Consider the following 24,103-nt stretch of genomic DNA (forward strand, 5'->3'; position numbering starts at 1 on the left):
CCCCAGTGAACATACAGTCAGGGTCTGCATGTGAGAAATAAGACCAGAGGGTCCAGTAGAGCTGGTTTTAATTCTCATTGTCTTTAGATTAGTGCAGCATCTTACGTGGGCAAGGAAGAGTGGCTTTTAAATTTTGGAGAAAGGCTTCTGTGTGATATTTCATGTAGTTAAAACAATAACGCATTCCCTGCCTTCTAGCCATCAGAAAATAAAGGGGTTTCTATGAATGGGTGTATTCAATTAGTGTTAAAATTCTCTAAGCTGAAGGCAAAGTAAAAATATGTTTTCCTCAAGAGACGTTCACTGCTATCCTTTTAAATGACAAAATTATAATAATAATGTGACTTACTAATAATAAATATTCTACTTTATTTGGTTTTACAAGGAACATTGAATTGGTTGGAATGTTTTTTTTTAACCTTTTTGTACAGCCATTAATATATACCTCCTACATTTAAAAAAAGCTTTGTCTTGTTCTTCAGAAGTATTGAGTGGCATTTTAATGTGCAATGCTGTACATTCTAGGGTTTGACCTGACTCAATTTCTGGCTTTATTTTTTTTTCTTCCAGTGTCTGTATTTATGCTAAAAGTCCAGGTGAATGACATCATCAGTCGCCAGTACCTGAGTCAAGCAGTTGTGGAGGTATTTGTTAACTACACGAAGACCAATTCTACGATAACTAGAAACAATGGAGCAGTATTGATAAAAGTACCCTACCAATTAGGACTCAGCTTAACCATCATTGCTTACAAAGATGGCTATGTCTTGACGGCTCTGCCTTGGAAAACTGGAAGGATGCCAAGTAAGTACTTCAGTGGTATTTTCCACTCACAAATGTAAATGATTTCTCCCTTTGCTGGAGGAGAATCTGTTGAGCTGAAAATGAGAATGCCTACAAGAATCCTGTATATATTTAGAAGGAAAGGAAAATTTGTAGAAAACAGTCTTTGTCTATTTGGAATGCCAAAACAAAACACCAAAAACGAGGTAGCTTGTAAACAACAGAGATACTTAACACACTTCTGAAGGGGAGGAAGACCAAGGTTGAAATGACAATGGGTTTATTGTCTGGTGAAGGCCTGCTTGCTGATTTATGTAACTACTTTCCATTTTATAGATGTCAACTTTTCACTTTGTTCTCACATGGGAGAAAGAGTCTTTGGTGTTATGTTTTTGAAGGCAATCTAATTCAGTTGACGAAGACTCTGTTCTCTTAATTACTCCAAAAGATCCACATTTTAACACCACAGCTTTCTTTGGTGGCGAAATTTAGGTTGACACAGCAATATTGGGATGACAGCAATCATGAAAGCACTTTATCTTCCATGGAGGCTTGGGCATTGCCCAGTTGTGGATGCCTGCACCAATTATCCTTTCCTGCAAGGAAACTTCTCTGATGAAGGTTGAATGAGGCACTGATTTATGTGTGTAGCAGTATATCATTAGCAGTCATTTTATTGCTATGCCCATTAGCAGAATGATCACACTAAGTTTCTCTCATAGCCCATGACATAGTTCTTGGTCACTTTAGTAATGCCATGTATGGGCTCCATTCCACGGAGTGAGTAATAAGTTTAATAAAGTGGTTAGCTAGTCCCATAATACTTGTGCCACTATTATACCTGTCTGTCTTCCAGACAAGTCACTGCTGTAGGCCTCAGGGTTTGCGGCTGGGTGATACTGATGATTACATGTCTCCTCTGGTAGTGTGTAGAGTACTTTCCAGCACCATGGATGATAGTCAGTAGGGGTGAAGCTTCCAGTTGGTCATGGATCAGTTTCTACATGTTCAATGATATAAGTATGTGGTGTCTTCAGCAATAGGGTCTTTACCATTAGGATGTGAGTGTAACCAGTAACCTTGGCAATTATCTGTGATGTTTGAGGGTGGGGATCTAAGGGACCTGTTTGTCCAATGACTCAACAAGATGTAACCCATTCCTGGCACTGTGTGATTTACTTAGTGGCATTAGATGTCTAGGTAGAGCATTGTCTTTCCCATTATATGATGAATTAACTGAAATTTCTTGAAAATTTGTATGTATTTTAGGAAGCTTCTAGAGTAGTAGGTTTCCATACAACTTTGAAATGGCCTTTACTGCTAATGTCCCTCCCAGTGTCCCCTTCTTTACTCTGTTTTCCTACCCCTCTCCACTTAATTCTCTTATTCTAGTTTCCCCGTTATTTATTTATAATGACATTATATCCCTTTCCTTGGAAGGTCCCATCCTCTGCCATGGACCTTAGTAGGTACCTAGCCTCTGTGATTGTTTTAATTGAAACACACACATATTTAAAGCTTTAAAGCTAACATCCATATGTGTGAGAAAACATACAATATTTGTCTTTTGGGCGCTGGGTTACCTTACTCGGGATGATTGTTTCTAGCTTTCTCCATCAATTAACCTGCAGAGTTCATGTTCCTTAACGGCTGAGTAATATTCCATTGTGTAAATGTACCACTTTTTCATTATCCATTCATCAGTTGATGGGCATGTAAGCTATTTCCAATTTCTGGCTATTATGAATAGAGTCGCAATGAACATGGATGTGCAAGTGTCTCTCTAGTAAGATGTAGAGTCCTTTGGGTATATCAAGAAGCTTTTGAGGCATACTGTGACTGAATTATGCCTGCGTCAGTTTCCCCTTTGTTAAATATTTTGATTGTATTATCCTATTTCACAGTATATTCTTCAGTTACACTTTCACTATTCCCGCAAAGCCAAGCAAATATATGGCTCTTTGAAGACACTGTTTTGATTACCGGAAAATTAGCTGGTAAGTCTACTACGTTTTTACTAAGGAAGTTCCTAGAATGTCTTATTTATAAGAGAATCAGCAGTCATTATAACTTGGCAAAAGTCCAAGTTGGGTATTGATGGTAAGTTGATCTGTACCAGTTCCTATCTTACTATAAAATTATATTTTTGGGTATTAAAAATAATTATCTTCAGGATCCACTGAGCCTGGGAATCTGTGACGTGAGGAAATAGTAGAAACTGCTGTCTGTCCTCACTGTCTCATCTCTCAGTGGGGATTGTATGACTGGTGAATCTGACAAGGACAGACATGTTTCCCAGACCTCTGGGCTCCCTGATGCTATCTCCTCCTGTGCCTCCAGTGTGAATCTGGCTGCTAATGCAGGAGAGGCCTATGACTGGGAGGTACCCATCTTCTAGGCAGCCCTCATTGGTGGAACTTGCTACTTGTATGTCCACAAGAAAGACGGCAAAAAGCCTCATTTGGGGGTGTTTGTTCAGGCGGTTTCTTCCCTGCTTTACTAACTGTGAAGATGACACTTGAAGCTTTTCTTTACCTCCATGTGCCCTTAATTGATGCTTAAGAGAAAACTAGACATTCTGCTTCTCTTTTGATACATAATACATAATGCCTTCATGAATTACAACTATTTGATTTGTATTGGTCAATTAATGTTCAGTGCTAATATAATGGAAATCCTCATGAATGAGTCAACCAAGAGAGGCATGGCCTAAAGAATTGCTTGTGAAAATTCACATTTCAAAGCTAATCTAAGCATCTCTGAAGTACTAAATAGGAACACCTTATAGTACTCATTAGAACTTGAACTTGGGCTTGATTAATCTTGGAGTGACTCACTAAGCAGGGCTTTAGACCCTCTGCCTATTTGTTAGAGCATTTGGTACTCATTTTGCTAGCATGTGGAAGACTACGATGAGTTTTGTGTGGCCCCATGGCTACAGAGGTCCTGGTTTCATGCCGCTGGGGCTTTAATGAAACTAGGTACTGATGTTTTGATGTTGTTACATATCTCCATAAAGTACCCACGTCTTTCCTTAACACTCATATAATACTTCATCAAGAAAGCATTTGGTGTATGAATAGAGGTGTGTTCGGTATATGTGAATGTGTTTGTGGACAGGAATAGAAAAAATGAAAACTTTTCTTAGGAAACGCAGGTGATTTATATAGGATGCTTATTTTTACTTGTAAGAAATTTATTTGTATATTCAGCATTATTAAACCACATTTAAAAAATTTTATTATTTAGGTTAACATACAAAATAGCATATTTCATTGTGATATCTTCATATATAAAAGTTACATATTTTAAAAGAGAATGTATTAGATAATAGTTTGAGTGATCTGAAAATACCACAGTGTTTCCTCAAATATCTTAACCAAATAATAATGAAGATATAGCTGTGCTGTTTCTCTCCAGTGTTTTATAGACATCATTTTTCTCCCTTTATGCAAAAATCCTAGAAACTGATTTTAAGAAACATCTGACATTATTCTTTTATTATCACACAAATTTTAAAATTTGATACATTTTTCATCCTAACAACTTAAAAGATTTCTTCTACCTTTATTAGTGATCATATTAAAGTCCAAGGCCAAAGGTAATGTATCTGATAACTTACAATTTTAATTTTGGAATTTATCCTTGGCTTGTTAAATTGTGTTGGTTATAGACATATCAATATGTCACTTAGTTTTCAGTTGATAAACATCTGAAGACAGTCAATTCAACACCACTGAAATGAGGTAATATGTATACGCCTGGAATCTGGCATTTAGAAGACTTTAAAATTATTTTGTGCCTATCTGATTGAGAAACCTACCAATTTTAGTATGTGGCTGGATGTCCTAAAGGGGAGTTATTATTTAAAGTTGCTGAAAACCTATCCTCAGCTAGCAGAACTCCAAAGCAGCCATGTATCTTTTACAAAGCAAGGTCAACTTCAGGCAATACTTAATCTGAAGGTGTCAAGTTGGAGTAACTGAAAAAATAGTTTTTCCTTTCTCCATTTCTCAATTCTACCCTGAGAACGCTGCCTCCATTTTCAAACAAGCTCTCATTTTGGGTTACAAGATGGGACCCTGTGGGAGACAAAACAAGCCTTCCATTTTGCTTCCAAGCAAGCACATAGCTCGTTAGTTGTGCTTGGGATTAGACCCATTGTTAAGGATGGACAAGATGCTTGATTGGGCTTGGCCCCTTCTGACACACACCATCAACATCACCCCTGCTGTAGAACTATGCAGGCTGAGGATGGTCAATGTATGGCTCCTTAAAGTGAGATCTGAAAGAGCTATGAAGAAATTCTGGGCAGCGTCACGCATTTCTTGTCTGGAAGTGCTTTGTGATCTAAAAGAAGTACATGTAATATGAATGGTGTATGTTACCTTTGTGTGTTCTAGAACTTTACATTTCCCCGCAATTTCTGCTTTACACTCAAGTTTCATTTGTGGTTCACAGATTGATACTATTGTGGAATAAAAGTACTCGTTATATAAATATAGAAAAGGAAGCTTCTTAGTTATGAGTTTAAAGTAATTATGTGAGATATTGGTGACACTCAGAAATCGTTATAACCACATCCTGTAGAAGAAAACGTCCTGAGCAGTGAGGCCATTTTTAATATGCATATTATTTTGTTCATTTGTTAATGGGATTTCCTTTGTCCAGATGCCAAATCTCAACCAAGTGTTCAGTTCTCAAAAGCCTTCATTAAACTTCCTGACAACCATCATATTAGCAACGTGACTGGCTATCTAACAGTTCTACAGCAGTTTTTAAAGGCGGACAATTTTCTGTATACAACTGGAATCACTCTTAACAAACCAGGTATTTCCTAATTTTTAAGTATGTAATCATGTTTCTAAAAAAATCACAAAATATTACATCAAATAACATTTATTTATGTACATAATATTACATTTTGATTTTCATTAAAGCTTTGGAAAATACATGTTGCTTTAAAAATATCTGGTATTAAATTGTTTATAAGTAGTATCTTTTCATCCAAAAAATACATAAGCCAGGTATGGTGGCCCACACCTTTAATTCCATCACTTAGGAGACAGAAGCAGGCAGATCTCTGTGAGTTCAAAGCAAGTTCTAGGGCTGCCAGGGCTGTTACACAGAGAAACCCCGTCTCCAAAAACAAATAAACAGACAAACAAAACAAAAAGAAATAATTGTATCATTGCCCTTGGCAAATACTATGCCAACTTAATCAAAATATCCTTTCATTTTATTTCATTAAATTCTTTTGAAGTAAAGTAAGCAAAATATAGAAAGTTATGATTGTTATAAAACTTTGAAAAATAATATATTTAGAAACTTTTACTTAAATACATATCCCAGTTTGATTTTCTATGCAGTCAGTCTTAGCAAACTAATGAGAAGTGTCAGTTAAATAGCCAGAGAAAGTGTGCTATGATCTTGAAGTTACGTTTATCACCTTGACAGAGCTGAGCAAGCTATCATAATTTCTACTTGATCTATCTTAGCTAAGAAAGAAACTAGTCCACAGTCCACAGCTCTGGTGTTAGGCTCTTATGATTTAAAAGTTAAGGGGTGAATGGAGCTTTGCTTTTCAAACAAAATTAAAAACACAATCACATTTGCCACACCGTTTCTGCTATTCTTTATAAATCTAACTGAAACTCCACTGTTTAAAATTACTTCAGAAAATTATAATTTTGAATATTTTAGTTGTGTCAAAGTTTTGGTTCATTTGGGTACATCTAGAAAGGAGATTATATTATAGAAATGATATATATTATAAATTATAAATAGTTGTGGCCAGATGAAACCCATCTTCTGTCACAAGCCTGTTCTCTACTGCACACAGAAGTCACTGTCTGAGGGCACTGCCTGGTTTATGAAGCAGGTTTTGTCCTTACATGGGGCATACAAGTGTTGACACATTAATGTTCCTATGTCCTGACTTTGGCTATGTCCCCTGTTGGCGTCTTTCCTTGTGTATTAAGTTTCTACTCCATCAGTGGTTGTTTCTGGGGACCACTTCCCTGGCCAGCTCTTGATCACACTATCCAAAGCCTGCTTCTTGAGGAAGTTGGTCTAAGACATCTTACAGAGTTTTTCTAGATGTAAGTTAGAGGATGTGCAAAATAAAGGCATTTACTTGAATGCTACAAACTGGCTGCCACAGGTGAGCTCAGGTTGTGCTGGAAGATACGAGACATGGGCAGGGTCACAATGAGCGTCCTCTCAAAATCCCTGCTTTAAACATGTTGAGTCTTGTAAGGGGACTTCTCTGCTTTGTCCAGTCTGGGGCCACCGGTCGCGGGTGCTTACTGAGTTTGATATATCATCCATGCACCAAAGGTCTAGATTTTATATAAAAACCATGTGCAGCTGGTAGCATTTGCATTTTGTAGATAATAAGCCAAAATCCAATATATGCCAAGCTTTTAAGTACGCTTGTTAGCTATATGTGCATAAAATTTTATAAAAGGTTTAGGTTTTTACTGTAATGGGGAAGTATTAAACTACACAAAATAGGGATGTCCTATGATATTTTATTGAGGGACAAATCACTTATGTGAGAAGCCAAGAAATCCGAGAACCAAAGGCCCGCACGCTGTTCTCTGGGACACAGCAGAACCCAAAGAAAAAGTGTCTTCTCCCCCTAGCTCTTTTATCTCCACCCCCACCCCCGTACATTCTAATTCATTTTACTATACATGACAAAACTTCACTGTAGTAGACAACTTTTTCTGAAGTTAAGAGACAGTTTGAGCTTTTCAAAATTAATCATGAGGCTATGTATGTTTTGTGTGGGCTGGATGACGTACATTTTGTGGGAAGACATTTGTCTCCAAATGGGACTTGAGTGGACCCATCGACTCCAAGCTCACCTAGTTACAGGGGCTGCAGTGGTCTGCGTTCTACTTTGGTTATTTAATCATTTCCCCCTATTAGACTTACTCAGTTCTAGAGCCCTGGGAGTCTATTTGTGTTTTGTTTTTTTAAAACTGAAAGGTTAGGGTTAGCACTTAGGATGTAGAGTGTGTATACTCGATGCAGCATGCCTGTGGAGGCCAGAAGACAGCTTCTTTCCAACTTCTGCTGAGCTTCAGGAATCAAACTCGCATTATTAGGCTTGTCCAGCAAGCTATCTCACTTGCCTGGGATTAGGTCTTCAAAGATTCCAGTGTCTTAAGTCAGATGACTTGGAGAGAATAGAACTGAAGCTTATACTGATTGGTCAATGTTACATTATTAACCAATATTTATTTATGAAATATTTCGAAATTATATTTAAAAATATTTAATGTACAGCCAATAGAGTATGCAATAGAATGGGTAACAACGATGAAATAATAGAGAAAAATGAATTTTAGAGCCATAACAATTTATTATGTATATGCAACCTGTTTGAGTATAACCTTAATAAACTATACTGTCTTTTAGGTTTGGAAAACATTGAGTTGACTCCTCTTGCTGCAATATGTGTGAAAATATATTCTGGAGGAAAAGAATTGAAGGTGGATGGCTCTATTCATGTATCTCTTCCTCTTCTACACACAAATAATGTAAACATGGGAGATCGAATACCTGCTTGGACATTTGATATGAACACAGGTAGGGTAGCTAAGAAAAAATAGAATGCTCTTTCTTTTGGATATTTGGGTATCTCATCTTAGTGCTTTATACACATTTAGATTTTCACTAACATTATCATTTTGTATACTTTGTTAAGGACCGTAATTGGCTTCACTGGTACATGTGTTTGTGAGGGGAAATGATGCTAATTCATTGTCTTGGTTGCTTTTCCAATTGCTATAGTAAAATGCCCTGACAAAAGGAACTTAAGAGAGAGAGGATTTACTTTGACTCATGATGGTTATAGCCCATCATGGTGGGGAAGCTGCAGTAGGGAAGGGCTGAGGCAGCTGGTCACTCTGCATCCACAGTCAAGGAATGGGGCATGATGGAGGCTGGTACAGCTGGCTTCTCCTTTTACACCGTCCAGGGTCATAGCCCAGTGACTGCTGCCACTCCCAGTGGCTGTGTCTTCCTATTTCAGTTGATCTTCTCAAGATAATTCTCCACAGGCATGCCAAAGGAGGCCCATTTCCCACAGTGATTCTAGATCTCATGAAGCCGCAACAATTAAGGTTAACTATCAGTTATATAAAAACAAACAAAAAATTGAACATTATTCACCCACATTGTCTTGTCTTCCTCTAACATTTTGCGAGGAAGGCATATTGTAAGGTTAAAAAATATTCCCTCAGGAAATTTTAGTAGGCAGTCTGATATCTAAAATCCTGGTTAAGACCATCAAAAAAGTATTCTAATATCTTGACAATAGATAATACAAGTGAGGCACCGATTTTATTCATTGCTTTTTGCTTCCTAGATGGCAACTGGGAAGCCTTTTCTCTAGTTTCGTTTCTGTTCCCATGTAAATAAAGTAGTAGTATAAATTTCTAGAAGCAAATAAGTAGGGTGATGGGCCCAGTGGCATGGCCTGGTGCAGAGCGTGCTGCAGAGCCTGGGTGGTCTTTCAGGACTTTCTCACCCGTTTGCTCTGTGCTAGCACCTTCCTAAGGTAGGATTTGGAAATGTTCAGCAGAAGGTGGTTGGGGCTGTAGCTTCGAGCTGTATACTTCGCCAGGTTGAAGACTAGCGGAAAGACAGATATGCTTTATTTGGTAGCCACAGCGCAATCCCTTCGATGCACTGTTGTAGAATAGAGTTTTGCAGGAAGTGTGCATACATTTTGTGTGGGATTAGCTCACATACTGATGTGGTATGTAATCCTGAACTCATCATGTCAACTGAGAACAGGGAATGGAAAGAAAGGCAAGGGAGTTTGTGATCGAATGCCATTGAGCATGGAAGGGTGAATTGTAAAGCCAAATCCTTACAAACTTCCACTGTGGAAGATAAGCTGCATATGTCTGGGCTCTTTCAGTTACTGGAAGCTATACAACTAATAGTGGTAATCCACTACTGAGAGTTTTGGGTTAGTTCAAATGAGATTTGGGGTCTAGTCCCCTTACCAGCAGTGCCATGTGGGACAAGCCTTTTAGGTGATTTGGGACTTAGTGTCTTCAAATTATTATTATTTTTTATTTAACTTTTTGCACATGTTACTCTCAGTTCCCTCTCCCTCCCTTCCTCCTCTGGCCCCCCAATCCTCCCAGCCCCCCACCCCACTCCATTCCCCTTCTGCTCTCCAGGGAAGGTAAGGGATTCCATGAGGGATTATCAGAGTCTGTCATATCATCCTGGGCAGGGCCTAGGTCCTCCCCCATGTGTCCAGGCTGAGAGCATCCCTCCATGTGGAATGGGCTCCCGGAGTCTATTTGTATGCCAGGAATAAATGCAGATCTACTCTCCAAGGTCCCACAGATTGCTAAGGGTCGGGGTGGGAGCAGCATCTGGATCAGCCCCATGCTGGCCTCTCAGTCATCAGTCTGGGGTCCATGTGTTCCCCCTTGTTTAGGCCAGCTGCCTCTGTGTGTTTCACCAGCCTGGTCTTGATTCCTTTGCTCATCACTCCTCTTTGTTCCAGGAGTTCAGTTCGGTTTTTAGCTGTGGGTGTCTGCCTCTGCTTCCACCACTGGATTAGGGTTCTAGGATGGCATATAAGATAGTCATCAATCTCATTATCAAGGGAGGGCATTTAAGGTAGCCTTAATGCCAGTTGGTGTCATTCTTGTAGATCTGTGAAGATCTCACTAGTGCCAGATCTCTCCTTCAACTTATAATGGCTCCCTCTATTATGGTATCTCTCATCCTCTCCTCTCCTTTCTTCCTGCTCTCCCATGTCCTCTTCCCTCCCCCTCTTCTCCCACTCTCTTTCTCCCATCTCCCTCTCTCTTCCCCTCCCGCCCTGCTCCCAATCCAATTAGGAGATCTCTTCCTGTAACCCTTCTCCAGGTTACCATGCATATCTTGTCTTCAAATTATATTAAGGAAGAATGTGCTGTTTGAGTTCTGATTTTTGATCATTATTCCTAGAAAAGGTCTTTCTTTATATGTATATATATATGTATATATATTAATTTAAATTAGAAAAATCTTATTTTACATATCAATCTCACTTCCTTCTCCCTCCCATCCTCCCATGCTCCCCAACAACTCCTCCATCCCATCCCCCATCCACTCCCCGGGGAGGTTGAGGCCTTCCATGAGGGGTCATCAAAATCTGTCAAGTCATTTCAGGCAGGGCTTAGGCCCTCCCCTGTTTATCTAGGCTAAGAGAGTATCTCTCCATGGGAAATGACTCCTGAAGTCTGTTCAAGCACTAGGGATATATCCTGATTCCACTGCCAGAGGCCCCATAGACTTCCCGGTGCTCCAAGCTGACACCCGTGTTCAGGGGGCCTGGTTTGGTTCAATGATGGTTCCTCAGCTGTCAGGCTGGGGTCCATGAGTTCCCACTTTCTCAGATCAGCGGTTTCTGCAGGTTTTCCCAGCGTGGTCTACAGAGCGAGTCTACAGTATGAGTTCGAGGCCAGCCTGGTCTACAGAGCGAGTTCCAGGACAACCTCCAAAGCCACAGAGAAACCCTGTCTCGAAAAAACCAAAAAAATAAAAAAATAAAAATATAAAAATTTTAATTAATTTATCATATGCTAGGTTAAATTTAACTTAAACTAAAAGTGACAGATTGGGACGTTTTGTCACCTCAGGTTTCCCTACTTCATTATTCACTGTTTGATCAATATTGCTGAAATTTATTGGACTGACCAAATTAAATTGCACAGATACATTTTATTTACCTGTTCATCCACTGGCAGACATTTTGGTTGGCTCCATATCTTGGCTATTGTAAACAATGCTCCAATAAACACAGGGCTGAGGGGTACAAAAACAGTCAGGAGGGATTAGTTTTAGTGCTCCATAGCATAATGGGGGTAAATTATCTGAAATAAATTCTAATATGTTTCTAGATAAGTAGATGGGTTCAGAGGTTCACATCCTATAAATGTTATTGATGTATGTATAAGGCGATGGAAATTCACAAATGCATATTGTGAATATATGTGAAATTCTACTGTATGCCATAAATATGTACAAATGTATAAGTTAAGGATAAAAGTAATATAGCCCATTTTACATTTTGTAGATAATAAGCCAAAATACCAATACACACTAAGCTTTTACATACCTTTGTTGGCTATTAGTGCATAAAATTTTATCAAAGATTTAGGTTTTTACAGAATATATTTTACTATAGATGATACAACTTCAATGGAGCAGACAACCTTTTTTAAAGTTAAGAGACAGTTTGAGCTTTTCAAAATTGAGCATGAGACTGTGTATGCCTTGTGTGGGCTGGATGAGGTGCATATTGTGGGAAGACACTGGTCTCTAAATGATACTTGAGGGGGGCCCATGAACTCCAAGCTCACCTAGTTGCAGGTGCTACAGTGGTCTGCATTCTACTCTGGCCATGTAATCATTTCCTCCTGGATCTCCTGACTCCATTCTCGGTGGCAAAGAAGACCAGGTCAAGCCTTGCTTCCCAGTTACGGCACCACACCTGTGGTCAACTGCTTTAAGTTCTGACTCTTCATACGAAAACTGCATGTAAAGCCTGACTCATTCATGAATGCAGCTCTGGGATAGAAAAGAAAGAGTTCTGGAAAAACTATCAGTAGCATTAGGACAATGAGTCTTAAAGTGATAAGGCCACAAAACATATGCTGTATGTGTTTAATCATAATCTCAGGACAAGTGACAAATAGTTACCAGTTGATGAACTGGGATTTATTTCTCTCTTGTTACATGTCTGGTGTTAGAGACTGAACTCTGGGATTCAAGAACTTTGCTTCTTAGCTAGCCTTTCAATTAGAATTTTATTCCTCACAGTTTTGGGTACATAAGTTGAGTTTTGTTATAATGAATTTATCTTCTCTAGTCATGACAACTCATTTCCATTATGTTATCATGCAGGTATTATATCAAGTATGATGTAATATTTAGTATTTACCATTCCTAGATATTTACTTTCATGGTATTTGTAATTTCTGAGTTGTTCTGAATTCTTTACATGACTACCAGAAAACTCTGTTTTCATACCTTAGCTCTAAGATTTAGAACTATACCTAACTTGTTTTTCACTTACCACATGTTTCAGGTGCTTGGGTGCATCATGGCTGGGGAATCGTCAAGGAGCACAACAGTCATTTGATTTGGACCTACGATGCGCCACATTTGGGCTACTGGATTGCAGCTCCATTTCCAGGAGCTCGAGGTACTGTAAAAATGAAACGAAGTAATTTTAAAGAATAATGCACATAGCATGCTGGGGTTGATATCACCTGGCCTCCAGCTTAGGCTAAGCATTGCCATGTAGCCGGTGAACAAAACTGGATACCCCCACCCCTTTTATCTGGTACACACAACCAAAGGCTTAAGCCCCATGAACTCTCAGTGAATCTATGAAGACAGGTTTGTTCCAGTATTTTCTTTTCTTTTTCTCAAGAGAGGGTTTCTCTGTGTCACCGCTCTACCTAGCTGTTCGAACTCACAGAGATCCACCCATTTCTACCTCTCAAGCGCTGGGAGTAAAGGTGTGGGCCACCACTACCCGGCTGTTCCAATATTTTCTAAGTTTACATTTTCATGAATAAATTCTACTCAACACAGTTAGAGCCTCTGGCTATAAGCAACAGGGTTATCAGGGATATTTTGAGTAATTTTGTAAAGGATGAAGAGTATGTGTATAGTTTACAGGATCCTGGGGAAGCCAGACGTTTCTGCAGCTCCAGAGACCTGACAAGAGCTTGGTCAACTCTTCACCAGGTGGCCACCACCGACTCTCATCCTTTCCAGTCTTTCCTCACACAGTGCCTGATCTTTCTGAGGAGGAAGACTCTGGGGGACATGAGAGGAAAGGCTATTGATAATGATGTCTCCAGGTTGTTTTGAAAGATCAGATAGATAGTGCATAGGGTGATCATTGACCTGACAGTTTGAACAGATGGTGGCTGGAAACTGGTGGCCACACATCATGGATTCTTCACTAGGGATGATCCATGCTGTTCTAACACAAAGTATTTAACATGGTATCAAATTATGTGGGGATCAGAACCTAAGGAAACCCCACATTTATCTCATCCAGTAAATGTATCAAAGATTTTAAAAGTTTTTTATTTAAGCTATTAAGTTTTCCTGAGTATAACTGGGCATAATGATGCATACCTTTAGTCCCAGAACTCAGGAGGCAGAGGCAGGCAGATCTCTGTGAGTTTGAAACCAGCCTGGTCTACACAGAGAGTTCCAGAACAGCCTAAGCTACATAATGAGACCACGTCTTAATAAAGCTGAAACAAAACAAAACAACAAATACCAAATAAACAAACTAACAAACAACCCCCCAACAAAAAAATCAAAAGACCCACAAAACCTTCCTGAACACAGTAACATCTTTTCATATGCTGGAGGCTAGATGGGTTTTGTCAGCCTGGCCATTACTCTAATTCAAATTGGATAAGAACCCCATAATTCTATATTTTTCTTCCACATAATTTGAGTTTCCAGTTTTACAGCTCCCTTAAACAATTCTCTTCAAGATTCACTTTCAGGCTTGGAAGCCAGGGCCACATACTTTAGGGTTTTGTTTTCTCAGTAGCCCAGCAGCCAGACTCCGGTTCTGCAAGAGCAAGCAGTTGTGCAGCAATCAATCGTTTTAGGCTCTATGTTATCTATTTACCTTTTAAGTATGTGTGTTTGGGGTTGACTGCTCTGCTGTTGGGCTTGACATGGTTCAACTCAACATGTTTTCTTACTTCAGAACTCATGTGGCAGGCATAGTGACATTCTGGGACATACTCTTGCCATGTTAGAGTGCCTTAACAAGATGGCCAAACCATATCACATGCACTGGTGCCACATTAAAGAAAAGGCTCTTCCTCTTGGAGTAGTTTAAACCAAGAGTGATCTCAAATCTGAATTCTGTACTTCTCTCCTTGTGTCTTCTGTCTGCTTCTAACAAAGGGCTTTGTTCTATATTTAAGGAATAGCAAAGAAAATATGGTATAGGAAGTGAACTTGGATTTTTTTTTACCAGCATTACAAGGGAAGAATTTACTGGTCCCCAAGTAGCACTCAAAACTGCAAATAGATGTTATCAACCCATATCCATCTGTCGCTTCCAATATTTATGGTGAAAGTTTGTTTTCTTTAAGGTTGCTTTCGACATACTGACTCTTTCCAAAAAAGAATACCACAATGCATATACATTATTCTGAGTAAGGGCCATGGAAAAGTCACAAAAGAGAGAGGGGAAAATGATGTGAGATTAAAGCTATGCATTCAGTTTATTTTGTAAAAGTGAATTAGGTGGGAATTCCAAGGCATAGTGAGGTTACGTTGCTTTCTTAAAGTAAAGTTAAACTAGGTAGACAAAACACACAGCAAGGAAACAAACTGAATGCATACTTTTAAATGATCTGAATGAATTAGGATGCAACATTAGGCAAAAGGTTCAGTTTCTGAAGTCAAGTGGTATTTTGGAAAAAGCTATTCCCATAGTCATGCAACCTCATTTTAAATATTCCAAATTCATTGATCAAAGCAAGTCAGTTGATTAGTCCCACAGGGCATGAAAGTTGTAATTCAGTCACAGAGTCTACCACAGGAATGATGCAAACCAGCAGAAGCCGACATACATACTCAGTTTACCTTATCCAGGATAAAACAAAACTAAAAGTCTAACCCCAAATAATACGTTTTTCTGTGTTTACATTGAATCATGCAGGTTCAAGTATAAGTGAAGATTCCAAAGACATAACTGCCTACCACACAGTGTTCCTTACAGCCATATTAGGGGGAACAATAGTTATCATCATTGGATTTTTTGCTGTGCTGCTTTGTTATTGCAGGTAAGAACAGCACTAATCAATGTGTATAGACAGAGTTGTCATATTATAACTATAGTATATTGTGTGCACTATAAAGTTTACTAATAGAAATCATTATTAGGGGCTGGAGAGATGGCTTAGTGGTTAATAACACTTGCATGGGGCCCTCAAAGGTCCATACCACATCCTCTGCATAGATATTACAGCTGTTAGCTTAGTGGTTTTGTGGATCTCCTAACAGTGGAAGTGGGTGTGTCTCTTTCTTTTGCCTGCTCTTGGGATTTTTTTCCTCCATTGCGTCCAGCCTCTGTATGAGGTCTTTTGCCTTATCTTATTGTATCTTTTTTGTTGTGTTTGGTGGTTGTCTCTTGGAGCCTGCTTTTTTTTTTTGAGAAGTAGAGAAAAGTGACTTATTCAATAATGCAACACTGGGGAGAAGGACAAATGACAAGGTCTAGGCATCCCATATTCCTACAGAGGTACTGAGGTAAGGTTTACACTTATATAGAGAGATGCAAAGGAATGTCCTCTATCTAAACAGTCCTATCCACGGGCGCTCCTGCTGATCACTGATCCACCATTGTCTCAGTTCTGCACTATTCTGTGAGATGGTCCAGTAAGTTGTCAGAACTCTGTGAAATCTCCTCCTGGCTAATAAGTTCCTTTTCATCCCTTGGGAGGGATTACTTGGGAAATTTTAATTCTTTGGAGTTCATTTTTTTAATAATCTCACAACAGTCAAATGGAAGTGTAGAGGTATCTTTCTTTCAAATGTATTTGTCACTAAAGGTTGGTAACAATCCTAGGTGGGGAAATTTAAATCCTAACATAGAAGACCTATTCTTGCTGGTTCAATCAATTGCTCTTTTATGAAGGGAAAGAGAAAGGGAATAGGTTTGGGGGAGAGGGGAAGTGGGGAGGAGCTGGGAGGAGTGGAAAGAGGGGAAACTGTGGAGGAGTGTACTGTATGCAAAAAGAATCTATTAAAAAAAACAAGAAACAAACAAAACAAAAACCACTTGCTTTTCCAAAGAATCTGAGTTCTGTGCTAGGCACTCATATCTGTCTGTAACTCCAACACTAGGGGCTCTGACATACACATCCATACACATAAGTAAGATTTTAAAAATTACAAAGAATCATTTATCCTTTAATATATGTAGATTGAAAATCAAAACAAATGTTTTCTAGTGACATTATTAGAATTATATTTGTATGTTTTGGTATACTTTTCTTTGGTGAATATTATAGATTGTAACTTGTAAGTATCCTTTTCTTTTTGCTTTTTCTACTCTAGGGGTAAGTGTGGAACACCACAGAAAAGAGAAAGAAATGTCACTAAACTTGAGATTCTCAAGAGGGACCAGACAACATCAACAACACACATAAATCATATCAGTTCAGTCAAAGTTGCATTAAAAGCCGAGGACAAGGCGCAGTTATTTAATGCCCAAACCTCATCCTACAGCCCACAGAAAAAGGAAACCACAAAGATGGAAGGGGAAGAAAGAATTTCCATGGTGAAAACTCGGGACAATTTTAAAGTCTACAATGAAGATGTTTCCTTTCTGTCAGTCAATCACAATAACTACTCAAGAAATCCAACACAGTCGTTGGAGTCAAGTATAGGAAGCAAACAACCTAAGCATATTAGCAACAACCTCTCTCCGTCGCGAGGTGGCACTCAAGAGGAAAAGAGGTATCTCACAGGAAGTGAGGAGGTATATGGGCGGTCCCACATTCCTGAGCAGCTTATGCACATCTACAGCCAGCCCATTGCCATCCTTCAGACGTCAGACCTTTTCTCCACACCGGAGCAGTTACATGCTGCTAAGTCCGCCACTTTGCCACGAAAGGGACAGTTAGTCTATGGCCAATTGATGGAACCAGTAAACAGAGAGAACTTTACGCAAACATTGCCCAAAATGCCAATGCATTCTCACGTCCAGGCCCCAGATGCTGGAGAAGAGGACATTGTACTTGAAGGTCAGCAGAGCTTGCCATCCCAGACTTCGGATTGGAGCCGCTATTCCAACAGCTTGTTGGAGTCCGTGTCTGTTCCCGGAACTCTAAACGAAGCTGTTGTGATGACTCCTTTTTCATCAGAACTCCAAGGCATTTCAGAGCAGACCCTCCTAGAGCTGTCCAAAGGCAAACCCTCTCCCCACCCCAGGGCGTGGTTTGTGTCTCTTGATGGAAAGCCTGTGGCACAAGTGAGACACTCCTTTATAGACCTGAAAAAAGGCAAGAGAACCCAGAGCAATGACACAAGTCTAGACTCTGGGGTGGATATGAATGAGCTCCATTCAAGCAGAAAGCTGGAGAGGGAGAAAACATTCATCAAAAGCATGCATCAGCCCAAGATCCTTTACCTGGAAGATTTAGACCTGAGCAGCAGTGAGAGCGGAACCACGGTCTGCTCCCCCGAGGATCCTGCGTTGAGGCACATCTTAGATGGAGGCAGCGGCGTTATTATAGAGCACCCTGGGGAAGAGTCTCCAGGAAGGAAAAGCACTGTGGAAGATTTTGAAGCCAACACATCTCCCACTAAAAAAAGAGGCCGACCACCACCACTAGCCAAAAGAGATAGCAAGACTAACATCTGGAAAAAACGAGAGGAACGTCCACTGATTCCCCTCAACTAATTGTGAGAGCCATGTATCTCTGTCGTTTCATGGTGTGTATTCTTGCTTCTTGTAAATTGCAGTATGAACTTCTTGGGAGACTGAGACTGAGCAATCTCACGGGTCTTAGACACATCTCAAGCAAGGTAGATGGTAAAACAATAATTCAAAAATCAGAAATGCTTTCTGTGGTCTGTTCTTTGCATCTGCCTTTGAGTGATGAAGATATCCAAGTTTTAAAAATGTAAAATAATATAAAGATGTTATCTGAAAATGTTGCTCAGTTTGCCAATTGTACCGACTCTTAAGAATCCAACAGTGAAATGTGTGCTATAGCTGCTCTCTAAAATCTTGCCTCTGCCTTGGTATCATGGAACATCTTCTTACGGCCTCATCCTCCTGCAGTGTAACTGTGATGTCTTTTCCTGACTATATTTTAAAAAAAACTCAACAAATGTTTGGGCGAATGTTAAAGATCAAACGGCACTTTCTTTCTTAAGATTGATGACTTGTGGGTTGTCAGCACCATAGTAAATCCTGTGCCCCTATAACACAGGCAGGAAGGCCCCAGTTCATTAGAGGAGACTCAACTCTGGTTATTTGGGGGATATAGGTTTGTAGAACAAATAAGGCAATCACTCATGTAGAATTCCAGAAATGAAAATTCTGATATTGTCTTTTTGTTTTCAAATAAAGTGACCTTAGTTGCCAGGTGAGAGGAGGCTCTGGTTTGCTTTAAGGATCACTAACCCATATAGGCTAAAATCTATTTTTAATACTCTTTTGTCATAACCCCAATTAATCTTGATTAAAAATACAACAATTTCTTGTGGATGTCAAAAGAATACTAGACTGTGGAGATAAAGAAAATGAATATTCCATGTAATTTGGCAGGAGAGGAAAGACCATTTTGATATTAAAAAATCTCCAGGGTATGAGTTGACACTTGATGTTGACACTTTTAGAAGATGTTGGAGGAAAACATTCTGGATTTCAAGAGGGAGCTTTCCTTGTCACCTGAGCCCATATAGCCACACAGGTCAGTTTCAGGCATTTATCCCTGTCCATCCCTCAGTGTGAATTCAGGAGCTGTTTTCAGTTATGTGTTCTCAATTCTTCTAAAATAAAATGTCCTTGATCCAACCAACCCATCCTGTTTTACCTAATAATTTTCACGAGGACGCATTTGTACAGCAGCTCTCCCTTTCCTTTTGAGGAGAATAAATGATTCTTCTTCTCACCCCTACCATTCAATACACAAGCAGCAGAGGAGAATCAAGCTAAAGGAAACTAAGACACCCTAACTTTGTAAAATTGTAGATAGTTGTATGATGGAAGACAACAGTACCCCACCCCAAGACAAGAGACTTCAGCCAGTGTTTCCTGTAATCCCTTCTGAAATATCTTACCCATTGGAACTCTCCTGGCTTTGTGAATTAACCCAAAGAATGCAAAGACCTTTGCCTATGTTTCTTGTATATTACTCCCCTTTATATGTGTTTGGGTAACACATAGGCTTGCTATTGGGGATAGAGTGACAAGGCTCACATTTAGAGGGGGGCTCTTTATTGGCCTCATACAGAAATAGATCATAAATAGTATGGAATGACTTGGAGAAGTTAAGAGTTAGTGCTCTGCGGAAGTGCCTTTGACTCGGACTTGCATTAGGAGGATAAATAACATCTTTTTTCAATGTACATTTTGTTAGCCAAATTAAACAGATGTGCAGTTATTAAAAACTATATAGCCCAAGTGTTTCACGTTGGAACAATGAATTTTGCATGTGACATTTTCTTTTGTGTACTGTTTTTTGAATCCACGAGAAAATGATAAATTGTTTCTATTGGAATGAGGTTAGGAGCTATATAGTAAAGTGCTGCACCTCCTTAACACTTTAAGTGTATATCTTCACCTTTAAAAAGGTTTCGTGTCTCAACTGGGCAAAGAAATACACATATAAACATATGAGTATATCGCCCAAATATGCCAGTGACTTCACTCATTTTTGTCTAAGGGAAATGAGATGATGAATCCTAAGGGCTTTTGTAGGACTTTAATTTCACAAAATAACTTTTTAAAAAAAGCACTGCATGTGCTGTTTTTGATCGGGAATTTTAGGCAATTTATCTTTTCTAATCAGAAGAATGTGACTTCTCATTTGTGAGCCGTTCACAGTTTCCTGTTAAAAAAACCGAAGCCATCTACTTTTTCTTAACCCAAGTGAGAGACCAACACTATTCACTACTTTCTTAAATTTTTAAATTGAAAGCCAATGCAGACTTTTGCATATGTAAACTAGAGAATTTTGGTTACAAATTGCTGACATTTGTGGAGCCTTTGTACATAGTTTGGGTATATCTCGAAGGCAAAGCTATCACTTAATTGATGGATTTCTTTACTAAAGCACAGCTGTATGCAGTTTTGAATACATATGACCTTGAAACTTTATAAAAATCCATTTTTATGACTTTCTGCTGTTGAATAGGGACCATGCCCTTTTATAGTTGGCAGCGTTCCACAAAGATCACAAATACTGAGGAATAAGAGCCCTGCTTTGCAATGGCAATTACTGTCAGGCTACTTTCTATCTATTTGGATTCTCTGCTATCCATATTTATTATAGGGTTTTAGAGATTTTGGGGTCAAATATTGCCCTTCCAAACTTCCCAGAAAGGTAAAGCTCAAAACTACATACTAATTGCTATGACTTGAGTTGCTCATTGTTGTGTGCTGACATCACAGACAGACACCACTTGGTTTCCACTCAGATCTAGAGTTGACATCTTGCCCTCATGTTCTCAGGTGTTTTTCTTTCTTTCCTTTTTTGTTTTTCTTCTTCTTCTTTGTATCATTTCATTAGAGAAATCTCATGTTTTGGCATATTTATTGATGTTACTGTATTTCTTGAACAGTCTGAAGATTTGTAAAATGTTACAAACAGTTCTTTAAGGATAATAAAAGTCAACCTAACCTAAATATATACTTGTTATAGTGTTTAATTTCAAGTAACAAGCAACCCCCCATGTTTTATTTAGTCTAGTAAATAATCATTACTTTTTAACTCATTATGTCCCAAGGAAAAATTGACCCCATATATATAAGGAACTTGGTAACTATTTTTATGTCTCTGACATTCCCAGTTTTACTGTTGAAGCTGAGAATAGACAACTAGTTTTCCATTGAATGGGATTCATTAATCTCATGGTAATTTTAAATTTACATTTTAAATTCTAAGTGAAAAAGTGATATAAAGCCCCCATACTTCTTTTCAAGACACTCATTGGGCTTTTGACCTAAGAGGAAGAGATGATGTAAAGGCTCTTCACACTCAGCTCTCCAAAGCCCTCACTTAGCCAGTTGGACACTACTTAGGTTCAGGCAGGTGGTAGCCAGGGGACTTTAGAATAGTTTTGAGAATTGTCCTGGATGCCATGTTTTTAGACCTCCCCCAATACCTTTTATTCATCATGTGAGCAGACATACTTTTAGGTAGATCTATTGGGTGGTGGACTCTGAAGTCACTTGGCATACAGTGTTGCAGACACACTGACTCCACTGGCACTGTGCTGGAACCTTCCACCTGGAGAGCCCTGCAAGTTTCAGCAGGGTGTGGCTGCCTTTGTGTCAGGGCGTGGGTGCCTGAAGGCTATCGGATTCAAAGAAATGATGTGGCTAAGTCATGACCAGAAGTATAGCTGTCAAAGCAATGAAATACAGGAGCTGGTCAAGACACTCTGATCTCAGAAATAAAAATTGTATGGGAAGGATGAAGGAACTGTACAGAGCTGCAGAAAAAGAAGTTGGGCAGAGACAGAGATATTTTAATGTTGTGGAAAGTAATTCTCACCATATACTTATTAGTTGGAAGGGCCCTGCCCCTTTGACTACATATTGGAAAACATGAACCTAGGCCTCAGTGTTGCTTTACCTTGGATCCATAATTAGCACCTTTCCTCTGCATCTTTAATAGAGTACTTTGTTGGGATACAGTACAAGATAGCTTACTTTCAGGAGTATGCTGTCACCAAGGGAAGGGTAGGGGAAACTGCTTTACTGTATACATGAGACTTGGGATTTGCCTCTCCACCTAAATGAAGATTCTTTCTTCCTTTGATATTTTTATCTTTACTGAATTCAGATTCTTAAAGGCATCTTTATAGTTTAATGCCAGAAAAGTAGCCAAGAACTCAGTAGCAGTTTATAATGCTAAATGTAAAATATTTTGGTAATATCATATACCAATAATAAAATTTCTTTAATATATGTACATGAAAATTTCTGGGAGGGGGGATAACTTTCCTTCCTGAAATAGCTATGCTTAATGATCACATTTTTTTTACTACCTATGACACTTCAAAATATTGCAATGACACATCTCTCTTCTTTGCTAGCTATAGTAAATGATGAAGTATCTGCCGAGGGAAACTTTCTTAGTTGAAACCTGCCTTTCTTGGTCTTTATAACTAAACTGGGTGTGTTGCTAAATAATATTTCTTAATTTTGTAGTGATAGCCTAGTTTTTTTCATGAGTTGGCTCTTTTCCTTCTTTTGTTTAGGTTGGAAATCAGTTTCATAACTCATGTGTTCACTGTTTCTAATCCTTGTAGACCTTATTAAAACACTAGAGTAACTACAGACAGTGATTCAAAACAAACCAGATAATTACAGCCCCACGAGTCCCTCAGCTTGTTATACTATGATGACTTCATTAAAACACGTTTCAAAACTATGGCACTGAGAGGACAATTGTGCCTACTAGAAAAGGTGAAAAAGCGTCTTAGAAGACTTTTTTTTAAATATTTCCATCTTTTAGCTCAGAAAATATATCTTTCTCATATACAAAATGTGCTTGTTAAAAAGTTATACTCCAGTTCTTCCCTGCTAATTAGCACTTTGCATTAAGTGCATTTGAAATGTTAATTTCTAACTTAATCTCCAAAATAGTTGTATTCATTAAGTAGGAAATTTAAGTGTTGAGAAGTAGAAAGAGTGGTGTCAGCAAGATGGTAGAAGAAGAGCTCCTGTAGTCTGAAGAGATGTTCTAGGGGATAACAGCGCTTGCTGCACAGGCATGAGGATCTGAGTTTGAATCTCAGCACTAACATAAAAAGCTGGGGGTGTGTTCCTGCTACCCCAGTGCTGTAGTGGGGAACAGAAATGGGAGGTGCTCACTGGCTTCCACCTGGGCCCAGGTTTAGTAAGAGATCCTATCTTAAATAAGACAAAATCATAAAACAGGATACCCAGTGTGCTCCCTTGGCCTCTATGTGTGTACCCAGAGACATGTGCATATGCCAGCCACATATTTGTGCTATGCCACATACACACATGTGCACGTGCAACACCCATCAACCCATGTGCATATGACACTCACATGTGAATATGATATAGACATGTGCATATCACACACACACACATATACACACAGTCTCCTTGCTAGCAGCTATAGCAGCAATAACTTAGTACCTCTCCACAAACCAGAGTCTTCATAGCAACTTTGGGCTATGGGTTTGAGGTTATAAAATGCTGCTAAGGGTCCAAACTTTAAAGGTCTATTTTTATTGTTAATATTAAATTGTTTCTAGACAATTTCACACATGTACGCAACACATACTGTCCCCTCTAGCCACACACTATCCTCCCCACAATTCTCCTTCACATATCTATTTTTTTGTTATGTGATCCTCTGGACCTATTCATTGGAGCCTGGTGGACTCAGCAGTTCTGCTACAATGATCCCTTATATGCAACATATTTTTTTTATTTTGAAGAAATAATAAAGCATGGTGATCATTTTTAATTGCAGGCACTGTGCATCATTTGATTAGAAAATTTATTATCTTTCATTTAAAC

At 39.0% G+C, this 24,103-nt stretch overlaps 1 protein-coding gene across 1 annotated transcript in view; it reads left to right on the plus strand.

Moving 5' to 3' along the window:
* Fam171b (family with sequence similarity 171 member B) overlaps window positions 1-21,226 on the plus strand; it is a 57,515-nt gene extending 36,289 nt beyond the window's left edge. The window contains exons 2-8 of the mRNA XM_005065104.4: window positions 571-804; window positions 2,688-2,780; window positions 5,455-5,613; window positions 8,212-8,382; window positions 12,899-13,015; window positions 15,524-15,647; window positions 16,924-21,226. Coding sequence (XP_005065161.1) covers window positions 571-804; window positions 2,688-2,780; window positions 5,455-5,613; window positions 8,212-8,382; window positions 12,899-13,015; window positions 15,524-15,647; window positions 16,924-18,271 — 2,246 coding nt within the window. The 3' untranslated portion in view covers window positions 18,272-21,226. The remainder of the gene's footprint in view (window positions 1-570; window positions 805-2,687; window positions 2,781-5,454; window positions 5,614-8,211; window positions 8,383-12,898; window positions 13,016-15,523; window positions 15,648-16,923) is intronic.
* Window positions 21,227-24,103: the final 2,877 nt, after the last annotated feature.

The sequence above is a fragment of the Mesocricetus auratus genome, unplaced genomic scaffold (genome assembly GCF_017639785.1).
Source record: "Mesocricetus auratus isolate SY011 unplaced genomic scaffold, BCM_Maur_2.0 Super-Scaffold_100004, whole genome shotgun sequence".
In the NCBI taxonomy this organism is placed as follows: Eukaryota; Metazoa; Chordata; class Mammalia; order Rodentia; family Cricetidae; genus Mesocricetus; species Mesocricetus auratus.